The sequence below is a fragment of the Triturus cristatus genome, chromosome 10 (genome assembly GCF_964204655.1).
Source record: "Triturus cristatus chromosome 10, aTriCri1.1, whole genome shotgun sequence".
Lineage (NCBI taxonomy): Eukaryota > Metazoa > Chordata > Amphibia > Caudata > Salamandridae > Triturus > Triturus cristatus.
In genome coordinates this window covers 102,710,898-102,729,270 of record NC_140593.1, presented here as the reverse complement: position 1 = coordinate 102,729,270, position 18,373 = coordinate 102,710,898, and the positions used below count along the sequence as shown (strand labels likewise).

The following is an 18,373-nucleotide window of genomic DNA, read 5'->3' as shown; positions in this document are numbered from 1 at the left end:
ACCATATAATTCAATGGTTACCTGGAGGTGACATTAAACGCCATCTTATCAGGCCTGCTTGCATTTCCATGTAAGCCTGTGGCATTCTTACAAGATGCCAAAGCATGCACAACCTACTTAAACCCTCTAATATCATGAAAATATTAGTGCTGAATAGAACCAAATACACCCTCCATGTGAATGAATGAATCACCATTTATTGAGCGCATGGCTACCCTGGGGCATCCCAGCGCTACGACAGAAGCAGAGAGGGACACACAGCACACTCAAGGGAAGAGACAGGTCTTCAATGATTTCCAGAAGGCTAAGTGGCAAGTTTCCCTCCGCAGGCAGAGCGGAAGAGAATTCCACATCTTGTCAGTGTTGTAAGTGAATAGGCGTCTGCCACTCCTGGCCCTCTTAATCTTGGAGACAGCCGCCAAATGTAGGTTGTCAGAGCGCAGTCGTCTGTTTGCCATATAAGGCAGAACCAAGGAGTGGTTGATTATGGGGCCATTCCCAGTAAGCATCTTATGGGCAATGCACATGGCTTTAAAACTGACTCTCTCCCAAACAAGAAGCCAGTGGAGCGACTTCATGGTGGGTTTTGCGGATTGCCAGCTCGGAGTCCCTGTCAGCATCCTTGCAGTGCAGTTTTGCACCGTTTGGAGTTTTGTGAGGGTTGCAACCGGAGCTCCGAGGTAAAGGGCATTCCCGTAGTTCAGGCGGGAAAGAATAAGAGCCTGTACCATAAGCCTTCTTGCCTGAAAAGTAATAAGAGGGAGCACTTTACGGAGCATCCTTAGGATACCGAAACAGGAAGCTGCAACCTTCCATGCTTGGACCATGAAGCTAAGATCCTGGTCCAGCCAGAAGCCTAGACTCTTCATCTGGGTCTTAGGGACAGGGATGGGGCCCATGCAGTCTGGCCAAAGAGTGTCTACTCTGAAGAGGGATGGATTGCCAAGGAGCATCAACTCGGTCTTGTCACCATTTAGCTTTAAGTATGATTGATGCATCCATTTGGCTACCTCTTCTAGGCAGACACAGAGGCTGATTGAGGCCTTGTCAGCGTGGTTTAGTGCTATGACCAGTTGGGTGGCATCTGCGTAAGTCACTATATGAACCCCAAATGGGAGCACAATCTCTGCAAGTGGAGTCATATAGACGTTAAAAAGAGATGGACTCAGGGATGACCCCTGCGGGACTCCGCATTGGAGAGGCAGAGGTTTGGAGAAAACATCACCCTCACCCCAAGACCTGGAAAGATCTCTCCTCCAGGAATGATTGCAACCATGTTAGCGCCACCCCGGTCACCCCCAAACTCCTGAGTCGATGGATCAGAATTTGGTGGTTGACCGTATCGAAGGCAGCGCTAAGGTCCAAGAGGATGATTGCTGTTGAGCCTCCAGCCTCGAGAATCTTTTTGGATTCTCCGACAACTGCCAGTAACGCTGTTTCAGTTCCTTGGCGTGGGCGAAGCCCATTTGAGAAGGTTGAAGAAGATTGTGGTTGCAGAAAGAAAAAATAGACCTACTTTTGTGGTTGATTTATACTTTTTGTCAGTGGCTGCAGGTGTGTCCTTTAGGGGTTTGAAGAACCCAACATGATCTTTGAGTTAAATATGGTCAACTGGATTTTTACAGTATTATCCTCTTACTGAAAACGATGTGCCTTCAAACTGCCTACAGTTCGGTCGTCAGGGGATAGTGACTGTGGCCAGAGTTGTGATGTATGGTTCTTTCTTTACTCATTACATACTTGTAAAGTGGTCGATAAACTAAACACACTTATTTAAAACAGACAGCTGTTGTTTGAGCAAACATAATATGTGATCTCCAGGTTTTATTTTTAATGATAAGCCCGATTTTGCATCAGCTGTAGTTCAATGAATAGTTTATTTGTGAAGGTCTATGAGCAAGAACAATCTTTCACAAGACTAACAATCAGGCTTCATATCACGGTGCAGCACTCAGACAGTCACGCTCCAAGTAGCTGATGATGCCCTCCTCCTCAGAGATAGAAGTAGCCCCTCATTCCTGGTCCTACTTGACCTCTCTCTAGTCTTCGGCACAGTTGTCGATCCAGCTTTGATCAACACACACAAAATATGCATGGCATTTTGAGACATTATCTTGAAATGGTTCACATCTGCCATTCCAACTGGTGCCAGGCTGCAGCCTGTGCAAATTGCTCTTACAAGATGCCAGACACTCCTTGTATCATGAGTGGAGTACTTAAGGCCGCCATCCTGTCTCCTATCATCTTTATCCTGTACATGGATCCCCTGATATTCGTTCTATCAGAAAGTGGTATCAAGATACATCAATAGGCGCATGATACCCAACTCTTGTTCTTAGACATTGACGTTTCTCCATCTCTGGAACTTTAAGGAACCCATAGGGCGAGGTTAAGACACCCGCATGAGATAGCCTCCCTACCTATCCTCCCGACTCCCCTCCACGGAGATAGATGACAGATATGGCAAAGCCTTCTGAGACACCAAAAGGCCACATAAATACTCAAAGAGGCCAAGAAATGAAATGGCCCCTTTATTTACAACAATCATAAGATTTTTATCATGGCACACTTCTCACAAGAAACGAACGTAAAAGCAATACATTCTCAGCTTTAAGTCCACAACTGAGAAAATCTGACATTTAGTTTGCTGGTGCCAGCAACAAGAACCCATGTTATCCATACAGCAAAATCAATGAGAATTCAATCCATGGAACCCAATGGAGGAATGGTTCAGACTAGACTTTGGACTGCCAAAGAATGCCCACAGAACACGAGAATCCTAAGCATAATGTTAGAGAGGAATCACGATCTCAACAAAAGGACCTATGCTCGATTGTACACTTATTAATGAGCAAAGTTGTAATAGCGCAACCTAGATAACCTCATGCTTTATCCCCCAAAAAGCACGATAGACAATCATAAATAGCGTTTCTGGGTCTCACCTATGAAGGGAGTATACTTCCACCTCCCCAAAAAGTTTGTGGAACTGAATAATCACATGGGATCTACAACCCTGCTTTACTGTACTAATGTACCGGCCTCATATCCATTGACAGTGTATACTCCCATGGATACACAGAGCATCCATATGTGGCACCCCACCCAAAGACATCAGCTGCTTTCAAAAGATGACACCCCATTGTGCCCACTGACAAGGACAGCTGAACGCCTTTCACACACCTACCATTACCACCTGCAAATTGTGTCTATAGTATGAATTACTATATAAGGAGAAAGACAATTACGCCCTGGCCTTGCCACTCCTTGGCATGCCACGCGTCATCAACACAGGAGTTGGGCCGCTGGCGCAAATTGTAGATACACTCACTGGGGGATCAGTACCGCTATGTGGCACTCCTCACCATGGACGAGCTCATCACTGATACTGGTATCTACCCAGGACAGTTTGTACTATACACTTCCATCACACGCTCACTGAGCGCGCAATAGGGCGATATCCAACAGCAACCCAAAAATGCACTATACAATGCAATACATTATCGATGTGGGGGAAGGACACAACCTGACGAGGTGTATAGCCAGCTACTTACGCTTCCACTCCGCTACACCTCTAGGCCGACTGTAACAACACTGGGATGCAGACCTCGGCTGACCCTTCACTGACAACGAATGGCAACGTGTTATGGAATACCCCGCTCTGGTATCCCACAATGCTCAATTCAGGTTATATAGTACTATGTGTTGCATAGCGCATACCGTACCCCCTCACCCCCAAGAATAATCACAATTTCTAGTTCACTGATGCTGCCTGCCCCCACGGTCACACACCTGACACTGACCTATTGGACATATTTTGGCTCTCCTAATGTCCAAACGCCAAATTACACACTGATTGTAATCTCCTAACCACCGCTCCCCACGGTCACAAGCTGGGCCTTCTCTCTGAAGGCCTGTGATCAAGCCGAAAGCAAGACTATTATGAGCACTGGTTTATGCAACGTATTCTGTACCTGACAAAATGTAAATAAAGAAGAGTTAAAAGGAAAGAGAATACTGTTGTGCATAGCCACTAAAATCCCTGACATCACACTTACACTGAGAATCTGCCACTCCCCCTTGAAATCATCAATGTAATTTCAAGACTGGCTGGCAAGGTCAAATATGCATCCACCGCAGCAAAATATGGTGAAGAACATCATAAAAAAATCCCTTTACAGAAAATGGTGAAGTGATGGTGATGAGAAAACCCATACCTGCCACAGTCTTAAAGACTTTGAAGGCATGAAATGAGGTTTGTCTTTGCCAAGTTCTCAATCAGGAGAATACGATAGCTGTAGGCTCCATATTTGCACCAAACAGATGTAAGAAAACCTTGTTTGCAAAACTTTATAGAATATGTATGGAATTAGGCACATGCAAGCTAGTGGTAGGAAGTGACTGGAACATGACTACTGAACCTGTTTTAGACAGATCCAGTAGACCTGATGTGAGAAAACAAGCCATCAGGGCACGCTATTGGATTTCATTTGTGATCACTCCCTAATAGACATGTGGAGTCTCCTGAACCTTTGGTGGAGAGACCACACTTTTGTCTCCTGCATCTACGGTACATGCACACACTTGGGGGTCGATTTATATTTTAGTGGACGGACATTTGGCAGTCAGTGCAACAGAGTAATTTATTCAGTTGCCTTAACTGCACCTCTGCCCACCAAATCATGAAATGACTATCAAGCCGGTGGTCATTTTCTAAAAACATTACGACTAACCTCCGACACAGAGGTTTCTGTCAATGCCTTTTGCAGTTTAATGCAAGGCTCGGTTAAGCATGACGGAGCCGTACAGCAAACTGTTTTTTTTTCTTATCAAAAAGAAGATCCAGAAGCTGGATTTTCTCTTCGAAAATAAAAAAGACAAATCTCCCATCACCATGGGAGTCCTCTTCCATGGCGAGTGGAGTATTTTGTAGTTTTCACTGCCCCTTATTGCCAGGGTTTTCCTGGTGGTGTCGGGCATGTAAACTGGCCTCTGATTCTGCCCATTTTAATTAGGCAGAAATAGAGGTCAACCTCGAACTCCATCAGGCCGTTGGAGGGGTTTAATTACAGCTGAGACAGAGTAGCTTCCACTGTGATTAAATCAAAGGTCCACCTGCATCTAAATTGGGTGGGTGGACCACCGTCTTGGTGGTATGGATACTCCGTTTCTGTTGCGACTGAGTATCCATACCACCAAGCTATCAGGCCCTTAGACTCCTCCCTCACTAGGGTCCCAACATTTCCACATAGCCACGTGAGATTTTAAAAAGGTCACACTGACCATGCACCAATACAGCTGTATCTTGACCTCGAACTTTCGCTGCAATGGAACTAGAGACAGCGCATGAACAAATATATAGACTACCAGAGGAGAAGGAAACATTAATATCAGTTTGTGTAGATTTCCTTAAAGATAATGAGGGTTCAATACTTTCCAGTCAAATGCTATTGGTGGCCAATAAGGCATTCACTAAAGGCCATATAATGAGAAACTCTGCAATGCAAAATGAAAGGATGTTACGGAGCAAAATGTCATCACTAGGGACTTCATTTTTTTTTTAACACGCACTTTATTGAGTTTTTGTACAGACACCCACAAATCTGCACACAGTATTTATCAGCAGAATCCCTGAGGAGTAATCAACAGCCCCCCGCCAGTTATACAGTACATAGTACAAATATACACAAATCTGTCCAGAGCCATGCGTCGATCACTAGGGACTTCATGAATAGATATGCACCCTCCTCTTGCCTCCAATAAGACCACAAAAAAATGCAAATCACATTTGTTTCAATAGCAACCAGGTACCACTACTGGACATGGCCAACATTGCACTGAATAAATCAGAGCACTCACCGCACAACCCTTGTGCATCATAAATCTTTTCAACCACTCACCCTCAACAAAATGCTGTGGTCAGTGGTTAAGAAGAACTTAACCACTGTGCTAAATGTTTGCGACTGCGCACTAGATGCTTAGAAGCTTAATCTAAGACAGTCCTTGGACCTGTTTAAGTGTCACCTGCACAAAAGGGCATGCTTACCGCAGTTTCTCTTCCCAGCCATTGTTATTTTAGCTCAGGCGATGTTAATGTTACTTTATATTCAACCCGAAAACATGTTTTCAGGGAGGCTAACAATTTATTCACAAACTTAGTAGTAATGCCAGAAAATCTGCAGTGTGTGTAATCCTGTTATCCTAAGATGGGTGACATCTTATGTTGTACTACGTGTAGAGCTGGTAGGTCATTCACAACTTATTTGAAAAGAAAAGAACAAGGACATAACCCTGGCAAACTGAGAATGGATACCTCAGCTACCTGTTTAAACAGTAGTGTACGCAAGCCATATTATCAGAAAGATGGATCTGAACAGGATATTTAAGGGACATATCTAGCCCCAATCTGTAAAGGTCATCCCTTCAGACTAGCAAAAGGACAGAGCTACGGTGGACTTTGAGAGCCTCACTTCACTGCTACGTTCCTCGTATAGTAATTTCTTACAGTAGTCTATGGACGTGTGCACAACAATTCCTGCACCTGCCATTGTTGGGTGCAAACTGCAAGGTAGGTCAAGAAATTAGTAATTTTGGAGAGGTGCACCACCGAGTTGTCTTTTCCAAAAGATATAGTAAACAGACAAATGTTCCTTTAAGTTTATTTCACCTTCATTTCAATGGTATCAAAATACAGGCTCCAGCCAACGTGTTTCATTCAATTCACATTGAACTTCATCAGGGCCTAAAAGTACAGCTGATCATTGGTCCATTTGTGGGGGAGCGAGAATGATAAGTAAGTACAAGCACACAAAACTCGAAATTTTTCCCCAGAGTTCCATGTGTAAGAACCATCATTTGCTACAATTAAAATAGAAAGAGTTTCATGTTGGGCTTCAAATGTGTGGACCCGACATCAATGCCTTGGATGCTTGTATGTAGCGTCCTGTGTCCGGATCGGTTCAAGATTTAGTATTATTTGGTTAAATTGGGTAGTTCCATTACATCTCTAGCATTATGTGGCACTTCTACACATTATTTGGAACCAACTGGGATCTTCTTTTTAAATGTTTTTGCCTTTTCCTACTATGTAGACCATTATTAGTGCAGGAGTTCCACATGCAACATATTAAATAAAGTTTTCCAATTTAATTTTATGAGATCGCATGGCAATGATACATTTAAAATAAGTACATTCATTAAACAGAGATGTGCAAAGTAGTTTCAAATTAGTAATCTGCTTGCCTTCTGTAATAAACGAAGACGAAGAGATTGGTTCCTACATGACCAATTTGTGATCTCCTCCTAACCCTTTCATGTCCAAGCATGGAGGAGAGTGGACCTTCTTTGCCCAGCCACATTTAGTGTGCCATATGGGATGGATCAAAAAGGAAAGGCCCGCATCCTATGGTAGATGTCATCGACATTAGGAACATTTGCAGATATCTGATAGATTGTTTTTTTCACTATGGGCTGCTTTGTGTCCACCATCTTATCCCTTCTATGTTTATTAGATGATGTAGGACTTGGAATTTTGGGCTAAAGTTCCCTAAACATTTTACTCCCCCCCTAGACCGTTTTCCTGATATAGAGTTGCCAATTTAGATGCTTTGGTTACTTGCCACTGCTGATCAGAGTCAAAGTACAACTGTTCACTGTGTAAAGTGTAATGGTACTTGGTTGGCCATGATTGGTTTGTTTGCCTTACTAGTAAAGTCCCTAGTGATGTGCACTGTGTGTGCCAGGGCTAGTAATGCAAAGGTGCGCAGAGAAGGGAACTCAGGCCTGTAGTGTAGGGCCTGCGCGCAGTTTGCTAAGCTAGCATGTTGCCCTGACAAGTGCAACCACTTGTTAGGCCTTACTTTCCCGTTTGCGTACACAGTGGGCAACCTGTGGTAGGTCACGGGTAACCCCTGGGCAGGGTGCTGTGTAAGTAAAAGGCAGGACATATACTGAGGAGTGTGCTATGTCCTGACAGTGAAAAACACTCCATTTCATTTTCACTGGTCACATAGGACAGAATGGGGGAGACTGGGTATTGTGTTTGTTAGCCTAGTTGGCCTAGGTTTAAAATGGAGAGGTGAAGTTTAGTATGTATGAACTCACAGTGTCATAACACATCTTTCTATGAAAGTGGTTTTGTCACTGTGCGTTCAGAAACCACTCTTTTAGAAAGTGGCTGAGTTTTGTGCTTTAGGCATTTCTGTGCGTCTCTGCTGAATGTGGATTGACTGTCTGGACCTGAGAGGTGAGAGGAGCTGGGAGGGGTTCAGATGGCACCAGACTGACCTGCATCTGGAGAGTAGGTGCTGGAGAAGCCCTGGAGGTGAAGAGGCCTGGGTTTCTGCCATAAAACAATTGACCCATCTCCTGCTGAGTGATTAAGGATCCAGCCCCCCAGCATCAAAGGGAGAAATGTGACACTGGGAAGGAGACACCCTGAACTGATTTAGGCAGGGGTCAGGGACCCCTGAGCACAAACGAACTTCAAAGACATTTAGGTTTATAACTATGAGAGCTGAGACCCCTGAACATTGGAATAGAAATGGATTGAGACTGAAAAGGCTTGGACCCATTTCGTGATCAAGAGGAACCTCTGCTAAGGAAGGAACAACTGAAGAGACTTCTGGGGAAAGACCGACCCTTGCTTCTTGATCTGGGGCTGGTCTGCAGTTTGCTGTTTTAACCAAGGAAGAGGCTGTTGGGACTGTACTTTGTGCGCTGGGTCCCCCTCCTTGATGAAGGCTGTACTTTGTGCTGTGTCTTGTTACCCCAAGGGCCCGAGGTGAGTTGGCTCCCTGTTTGGAAACACAGGAACATAAAAGTTTCTTGAGAAGTTTCAAGCGACGCGGTGGGCGTGTGTTGTGGCAGCTTGAGACCCTCGGAAGGTGTGCCCAATGATTTTGGACACACGGAGGAGAAGTGAGACTCTGACGTGCTGGGTGCGTGTCGTGGTGCACAGCAGGCGCTGCTGACGAGCCCCTGGTCAGCGTGTGCATCGGAGGTGAAGTGAATCCCGGACGCGCAAGTTGCGTGTCAGGGTGCACCGGAGGCGCTGGTGAAGAGCGCCTGGTCATCTACTGCATCGGAGGAGAAGTGAGGCTCGGACACGGTGAGCGTGTCGGGGTGCGACCGAAAGTGTTGGTGAAGAGCGCCCGGATATCGGGGCACCGAAGTTGGAGTAAGTCTCAGTGAAGCAGTGTGCGTGCTTTGGTGCAACCTGGGACTGTGGAGGTGATTGGCTGATCATCATGTGCACCGGAAGAAAGTGAGTCTCTGCAGCGCAGTGTGCGTGTCTTGGTGCCAACTGAGACCGCAGGAAGGAGTACCTGGTGAACGTGCACTCGGAGTCGACGTGAAGTCCCATCAGTGTTGTGTGTGTGGCTTCGTGCCAGAGGAGACCCGGAGGGTGCTGTGGTGAACGTGCACCCGGAGTAACGTAATCTCAGAAGCGTGGGGACGTGTGCCCTGCAGCCGCCTGGGACCTTCCTAACAGTCGCTGCCTGGACCAGCAGCCCCAGAGGAGCTGAGCTGCCAGGCCGAGCTGCTGAGGCCCATTGAGAAAGTTCTACACGGAAGTCCCAGTTCGCTGAAGGAGGAGAGGAGAGTGGGGTCGCGCCCCCAGGTAACGTGGATCACTACCTGGGCGGGGTGCAGGTTCAGAGGGACACTCTCCCGGCCTCTCAGTCCTTCTGACGATGTGAGCCTTTGCTTTGGCTCAGATTGGGGCCTGTACTGACCAAAGGAGTGGCAGTACTGGGGCCAGAGTGAGAAGCCGTACTTTCTGTCATCGTTGATATGTGTGGGGGGCAACTGTTATCGAAAAGGCTGATTGTCGTAATACACATTGCCAATATTGCTGCTAACGAACTGCTGGACTGCCTTATGATGCCTGACATTATTTCTGCATAATGAAGTACACGATTGTAGCGCTACGCATTGCATTATTTCTCCACTGCAAAGTATAGAATTGTAGCGGCCCGCATTGCATTATTCCTTCATTGCAAAGTACATGATTGTAGCTACGCATTGCATTATTCCTTAATTGCAACGTACATGATTTTAGCGGTGCCATTGCCTTATTTTTTCATTGCAATGTACGTGATTGGAGTGGGACGCATTGCCTTATTCCTTCGTTGCACAGTACAGGATTTTAGCGGTACGCATTGCATTATTTCTCCCATTGCAAGGTACCGGGGTGTATCGTTAAGCATTGTATTATTTCTCCTTTGCCAAGCACAGGATTGTATCATTACGCAGTACACTATTGTTTGTCCATTGCAACGTGTGTGATTCTAGCATTACGACCAGCATAGCATGTGGAAAGCGCTGGTTGGGATTTGAACCTACCAGCCAACTAGAACGAATATTACCCTTTATTATATGTTGGCTTTTGTATCATGTGGTCTGATCGTATATCTTTTTATACAAAGTTTATACTCGTTTTATCAAACTCGTGTGGAGTCCATTTGTGGTGTCACCAGTGGGTTGCTGTGGGTGTGGTTGCTCATACTGTACACCCGTGCCTTGGAGATAGACCTGGCTGCTCGTGCCAAGCAACTAAGGGGGTGAGCAGGGCTATCTCAAACGGTGTCCTTACTTGGCCTAACAATGAGTGAGGAGTCCCGGGTCTCGCATTTGGTGACAGTGGTGCGGGACGGGGACTCCGGCTTCCAACAGATGACTTTAGTCACTCACTGATATTTTCAAAAGTTGGGAGGGATCAAGATAGCTATGGTAATGAGTAAATAGCTCAGCCATCTTTGACTAGCAAAATCAGCTTCAATTGCAATTACTCTGGCTTTTACTGTATTCCCATCACACTAGCAAGGTACTGAAAACATATTTTACTCCTTAAATTATGCTCATTTACTGAGTTAAATATTTGTGTCCTGTGATATTCATTTTTCATAAATGTGGTTCTTCCACCTTATAGGCTCTAAAAAAAATATACTTCAGAGATCAAAGGGCAAAATAAAGGAGATGCTTGACAAAAGGAGTTTTGTATATTTTCTCTGGGAAAATACAATAGATATTAAGAGTGAATACATTTATTATATGGGGAGGAGACTAAAGAAGATATAAACAGGTATCAATGTGGATTCTTCACTCAGTCACTTTAAAAAGGCATAAACTTAAAGTGACTAAGCACAAGAATTGATGAAATCACTCAGTGGCAACTCAGCAAAGTTAAATTCATATCTAGTCTTAATGCATTACCTCTGCCTCCACCTCACACACAACATTCAGGAGATTGAAGAACAGGCCTGAGTGCTTTTCTATAATACTAATAACTTATTTTCATAGCCAACACCCTTTGTATCTAAGAGCTGTAAAAAACAGGTATTATTCTTCCCCAAGTTTATTTATGTTTTAGCCACTCCATCTTAGAAGAATTTAAGACTGAGTTGGCCTTGTTGTGCTTCTAACCTAAGACCTGCAGGCCACAGTAGATGTCAACCAAGCGTGTTCACTAATGGAATCCCTAATGTGGAAGGATATTTGCAAAGAAAAATTATATAGTTTGTAGTTTCTCTCCTCTGTAAAATTAAGAGAAGCTGCTAAGCAAGGACACAATGTAGGGCTGCTTTGCGAACGTTTCCCTCTCCTTTTATTCAATCATTCAGGATATCAAGCAGGTTGTTGCCTACATTTTATATATTCAAAATGCATAGCCTGAACTGTAAGGAAAAATGTGCAGCAGTTATGCATGGTCATGTGTTTGTTGCACATCTTGTTGGAATTTTGCATATTAAGTATTTAAATTACAAATACATTGAAGTTGATAAATTGAAAGGCATACACATTTTGCAGAACTATTTTTTCTTGGACAGTCTTGATTTCCTGGTCATGTATAACTTTTGCTTTCTGAGTTACTAGTAAAGTTGGCATCTTTGTTATAATTTAACAGTACATTTCAACTCTTTAATGCACCATCAGTTCTCCACTCACCTTCACATAGAAGTTATTTGATTTGTTTTTCAGATTGTTTCCTGCTGACCTGTTTGAGATATTCATAGACATTGGCCATTATGTGCGTGAAATCAGATCTTACGAAGAGTTGGTTTCCAAGTTTAATTCACTCCCAGTAAGTGCAGTGCTTTCTACAATGTAACCATATTTAGATAGACCCTATTTTACAAACAAATTACATTCTGGTTCTGTTTCAAACCCAGGATGATGAACTGAATCAAATTTCTGAAAATATCGAGAGCATCAATCAGAATAAAGCACCAACTAAGTTTATTGGCAACTATGCCATCCTGGACCATCTTGGCAGCGGGGCCTTTGGAAGCGTCTACAAAGTAAGCATTTTCCGTATTATATGGTTCAATACAGCTGACCACACTCCCCAGACATGCTAGCATTTGTCTGTGAAGGGATCTAGCAAGAATTTAACTACAGGTAAAGCAGCCGAATTGAAATGGGATGAAGGGGGGTGGCCTCTTCAAGTGCGCCTAGGACCCCACAGGTGTTCCGAATATATGTGCACAGTTCCCACTGAAGCAGCCTGAAGTTTAATTGATATTGCAGAGTACAATGCTAATTACTCTTAGTAATCACTTGTTTTATGTAGGGCTGCAGTTTAGTGTTTGGTAACTCTTTAACAGCAGTTGTTGCTGCTACTCAAATCAGTGATAATCAATTCATCAATATTGGGGGAATGAAAGACTGAATAAGCCCTTCCAAAATGTAAACCAACAAACTACTGTTTGCACATAGTGATCTCAGAAGCTTGTGCAGACACCATTGCGCCTTCCCCCATCTAACTGAAAATAAACTCAGCTGAGAGTACTCAATCTGGTTGAGGTGATGTTCAGGAGCACTAATGCCATAAGGAGGGATTAACCAGTTCTGACTTCTTTAGCTTGGGACCAAAGTAGCTAGTGATGCAGCATTCTCAACCAGCCGAAGAGTGCAGCATTGACAGCAGATCTACCGGACCGAGTATTTACTTTTCAATAACCATTACTCTAGCCTAAAACATAATCCTTGAGCCTGATCAATCCCCCTCCATCTTTAAACAGTCCCTTCCCCTTTAAACAGCCTACAAATGAGTCAGTACCCTGGTCGTCTGATTCCTACAGTCAATCAACAGCTTCAGCTGAAGCTCCATGGTGATCACTTTGCAAGCTCCCTTTGAGTTTGAAAAAGAAAAAGAATATGACCTATCCTGTGCAAGACCTGGGTGAAAGAGGCAATGAAACACTGTAATGTGATCCTAGTGGACCCAAACGTCCCTACAGTTTGGTGGGTGTTAAAAAGAAAATTATACTCTACAATATGTTTTAACAGAACTCACAAATTAAACCAAAATATATAAGCCTGTTGCACTCCCGGCTCTTCAAGAGCCCTGATTTGGGTGTCACCTTCAGTTCCTTTGGACCCTTCACCCAAGCAGTCATTGGCAGAGGACATGGGCTTTGCTCTCCCTATGTGCCATAAAGAATTTTAATATTTTTGATCCTAAATAACCTAAAGCTGCCTTGTCATCCTGGATCATCTCTCAAACCTTTAAACCCAAGTCTCCAATTTGTTTAAGGACACATAACCAAATCATTGCTCCAAGATCATCATTGTCTGTTAACAAACAATCCCATATGTGCCCTTGATACTTTCCTGTATTTAATGATTGTATATTACCAATGACCCATTAACTAGCATTATCACCTATCTTTCTTAGGCAGCTCATATAATTTGTGTGCCGGACAACAGCTACTTATCACAGATTTTGAAAGTTTGTAGATTTTGTATCTGGTTTCACCCACCATGCTTCCAAAGACTGTTTATGCCCTCTGGTGCTGCTCCTGCAACCAATAAAGTCCAAAAATTAAAACAGGAGTTGACGAAGAGCATAGAAATCACTGTTAAACAAATTTGTAGAATAGAGAACGAAGAAACAGTGGGTACACCTAGGAAATGGAAAAATATCAACATGGACGTCATAGATGTTGAATAAATTCTACACAACCTTGAATTTAATGTCAATATCTATCGCCCACACACCGGGTGTGTGGGAAAGCAATATGTGTGGAAGAACAGGATTAGTATCATAACACTGAGTAAAGATCTTTTATATTGTGATATTGGGGTGGTTTATGCATGTATGTTTGTAAGTAATATCAAATAAAGTGGCTATTTCTGAAGAGGCGTAGGACCTTCTGTTGTATAAGCTTCACTGTTATGAATACTGGGAACTGTGTTAAAGCTGTGAAGCAGCAGCATTTTTCAAGTAACCTTCGGTGTAAGTGTTGGGGTGGATATGCATGCTCTCCTCTCTGGGGTGGCAGATGCTATACAGCGCCTGTGCTATTAGTAATAGCTTACCTTTGCATCAGGCACATCCTGATGAAAATGCAGTCTTGCTCCAGTGCTGAAGCTGAGTGATGTGCTCCTTCCAGTGTCCGCTTAGCACTGCGTAATGGGTGGTAAGAACCACTTGAGCAGCAGCCACAGGTACCATCCAGGAGGATCATACAGTCTCGTTGTCGAATGTCACACTCAATACCTTTTTCTAATACCCTCTATCTTTTTCTCCAGGTCAGGAAGCGTAGTGGCCAAAATCTCTTAGCAATGAAAGAGATCAACTTGCACAACCCAGCATTTGGAAAAGACAAAAAGGATCGGGACAACAGCGTGGAGAACATTGTCTCGGAGTTAACCATAATTAGGGAGCAGGTGAGGCTGCTGCTAAAACTGACATGTCAAGCAGCCCAGCAGACTCAAATTTACTCTAGCCAAGCCGTGGAGGAAGTTACTCACCGCACATGCCCACTGTAAGGGAATCACTTATCAATCACTGGGGCAAGGAATAATGCTTCAGACACATGCCGCAATACCAAAAGAGAAATATATAAGAGCAAAATGGCCATATAACTTTAGACATTGAACACACCTAGATACATTACATTGTAGAAGAAGTAATACATAAAATAAACATAAAATTAAAATAAAAATTGTTTTGCAACTGTATACATTATAAACATCTATAGAAATCACATTATAACTACAAAATATAACCAATACACGTGCATACAAATACAATATACATTGTTAATTATTTAATTTAAAAAATGGCATCACCAATCTCACATCCAACACTTTGCTACACCCTGCCAAAGACACATCATAACACATTGAATGTACAAAACACACACACTTCTATACACACACACATGCAAGGACATGTCACACAACCCATGGTGTGGACTCTCTGTGTTTCCAGTAGAAATGTTTTTAGGTGTGTATCATTTTCCTCAAGTGATGTGTGTTCCCTATGCTCTCTTAACATAGCTCCAAATAGCACAGGCAGAAATGACCAACTACACTGTGTAGAACTATATTAGGTGGATTTATGCATACAGCATGCCCAAAAGGTTACTAGAAGTAACGTTGATCATATTTTATGTTGTACATACACACACCTCCCATTGAGTTGGGGCCGCATATTCATACTACTAGTTGTAAATCCTATCCTGCTGTTGCTGAATTGCTTTTAGGTGGAAATTTAGCCTCGACACTGGACAAAATCTATAGGTGCAGAAATTTCTGTCTACAGATTTACCTTTGTGAATTGGGCCCTAAATATTTGAATACTTTCTGTCCTATCCTTCACTAATGGTCTACATATCAAGCCATAAAACAGATTTTCCAAATCTGTCTTTCCAGATATGTTGATGTGTGATTGGAATGAATGGAGTTACCCTGGGATGAACAACATACTTAATCGTTAAACTGGAAATCCATCCTTATATATGTCCATTCTATCTGGAATTTTTTGTGACACACTATTGTATATTTTTCTCAAACCCTGGGATGTGCATGGCCAGGTTGAAATAAAAAGGCTTCCTAAACAACCTGTCTTTCTCTCCCAAGTGCCAGTTGAATTTCCTCCTTTGCGTCAAGCATAACAAGTGGCCACTGAGGCGGGGTTGCTGCATATGGTCTGGGATTGCCCCAACATAAGGTATTCTGGGATAAAGTGGTGATGGCTCTGCGTAAAGAAAGAGGTACAATGCCTGAAAACAATAATGAGAAAAACCTGGGTATTTTACCTTAGAGGAAGGGGTATACAATGAGTCTTAGGTCTGTGGCTCTGGGAAGTGCACTAGCAGAGCATAGAATAGTAATGTGTTGGCCCCAAGATAGGATGCCAAGATTTGAGATGTGGAGGATATGTTTTTTGTACCATATGGTAGCAGAAAAACTGCACATCCATGCTATAAAGGATGATAAGAAAGTCATTAATGATCTTACGGATTGGGCTGAAATGTTGAGACACATGACAGACTCACCAGACACCAGGGCACCATAAGTAAGACGCATGGTCAGAATGATACTACATGGGTGACATGTTAAAAAAAGATACATGTGTTTATAATGTCCATGTCACCAAGTGCCACTTAAGTCTATGCCGAAACATAATACAATGGAACAGGTGCGCACGTGTCATCATTGGAGCCATATGAAAATATCGTCGGCGTGCTGTCCCCCATGTTGACTGTTTAGGGTGTCTTTCTTTGGACCAGGACATCGAGGAGTTATCTTTGTGCAGGCACATGAATCCTAAAACGCTAAAGGAGAGGGAGGCCAAATTATTCATGGCCAAGGCCAAGAAGCATGAAAGGGGTCATAGGAGGCCAAGGTCCCGTTTCAAGTTCCAAGTCGCCGACTCCACATACTATGAGGTCATCGAAGAAGCATAAGAAAAAGTGGCGCCATGGTTCTTGGCGTCATTCGGCAGAGGATGCGACCCTGATATCGATGTCTCAGGTGTCATCCAATGGATGAGATCTCTCCGTCTCCTTGTCCTGAGGGGACTCTGGCCCTGTCTCGGCTCCTAGAGCTGCCGCCGGCTGGACCGGATGTGCCGCCTCCTCAAGTGGCTTCAGAGCCTGCAGTGTCAGATTTGATATAGCCTGCTTTCCCAGCTCTGGGTATGAATCCGTCACATTTTCTAAATGCGTTGTTTGGCTTGTTCGCCAGATCGTCAAACCCTACTGGTGTGCCTGTTGGCCCCATGGGTACGCTGGCATTTTCCTTGGCAGGCTTGCCACCTCATTTTCCTCAGGCACCTCTTATGCCTTTTATGCCTATGGCTCCAGGAAGTTGACCTCTCCAGACGCAGAGATTTTTGACCCTGTTACAATCTCTGGATGGCGAGTGCCACTGGATGGATAATCCCCGCCACCGCCTGGTTCTGAACCGGAGACGACTCAACCTCAACCGGCATCGACTACTGTTCCTGTAGACCCCCCTTTGATGCCGATCCCGAAGTCACTGGTGCCGCAGCTGGCGCCACTGACACCTATTCCGAGGATGAGGTCTCGAAGAGAGGCACGTAGATTATTGGAAGAAGAAGAATACCAGGAAGAGCATGGAGAGGCTGAGGATGGGGAGATTGTGGAGCCTGATCTGGATTTTGAAGGTTTACAGGAGGCTAGAGGTCTGGATACCTCTCCTGAATGGGAGAGTTCATCTCCAGAAGGTCTCCCGACGCAGGTGGTCTCCACTTATCACACTGTGATCAGGAAGGCTGTGGATCTCTTGGAATTGCCCCTTCCTACAGCGGAGTTAAAATCTAATATCCTGACGGAGGTGCTCCATTTTCATTCCTCTATCTCACAGCCTTTACTTCCTTTTAATGAGGCTTTGACAGAGCCCATTCTTGATGTCTGGCAGAAACTGATGTCTGCTCCAGAGGTGTCCAGGACCATGGAGGTACATGGTAGCTCAGGAAGATCCTGCTTTTCTGTCCACCCATCCTTCACCAGAAAGCTTGGTCTTCCAGGCTTTGTGCTCCTCGAGGCAGTCTACAGGTTCCTTCCCATCTACACCTGCAGATAGGGAATCAAAATGCTTGGAGCAATCAGCGGAGAAGGTGTTCTCGTCAGGCAATATGTACCTCAAGTCAACAAATGCAACATGCCTTCTGGGTCGCTACATCTACGCCCTCATGGACTCTGCCAGGGAGGGAGTCCCAAAATTGCCTGAGTAGGTACAAGGGCATTTCTCAGAGATACTGTTGGATACCCATGCTGCGGCCCACCAGGTAATACAGTCTAGTCTGGACACTGCCGATTTGGTTGCCAGGACAATGGGATCATCTGTGGATACTAGGAGGAACGCTAGGTTGCAGGGTTCAGGTTTCTCTCCTGATGTCCAAGCTATTTTACTGGATCTGCCTTTCGATGGATCTCACCCGTTTTTTGGCCAAAGCAGACTCGACGCTGCAGGGCTTTAAGGACAGTAGGACCACAGCAACACCTTTGGGAGTTCAATCTCAGCTCAAGAGCTTTAGACAGTTTTGCAAGATTTGTGCCAAGCAGCAAGGCAGCAGCAGCAACAGCAACAGCAGGCAATCCCCTTGTACGGATCC

General features: G+C 44.2%; 1 protein-coding gene across 2 annotated transcripts in view; it reads left to right on the top strand.

The window, feature by feature from the left end:
- NEK10 (NIMA related kinase 10) overlaps positions 1–18,373 on the top strand; it is a 1,348,206-nt gene that overhangs the window by 603,059 nt on the left and 726,774 nt on the right. For both annotated transcript variants that reach the window (XM_085630543.1, XM_085630544.1), the window contains exons 17-19: positions 11,980–12,082; positions 12,171–12,299; positions 14,536–14,673. In XM_085630543.1, the coding sequence (XP_085486669.1) occupies positions 11,980–12,082; positions 12,171–12,299; positions 14,536–14,673 (370 nt within the window). The remainder of the gene's footprint in view (positions 1–11,979; positions 12,083–12,170; positions 12,300–14,535; positions 14,674–18,373) is intronic.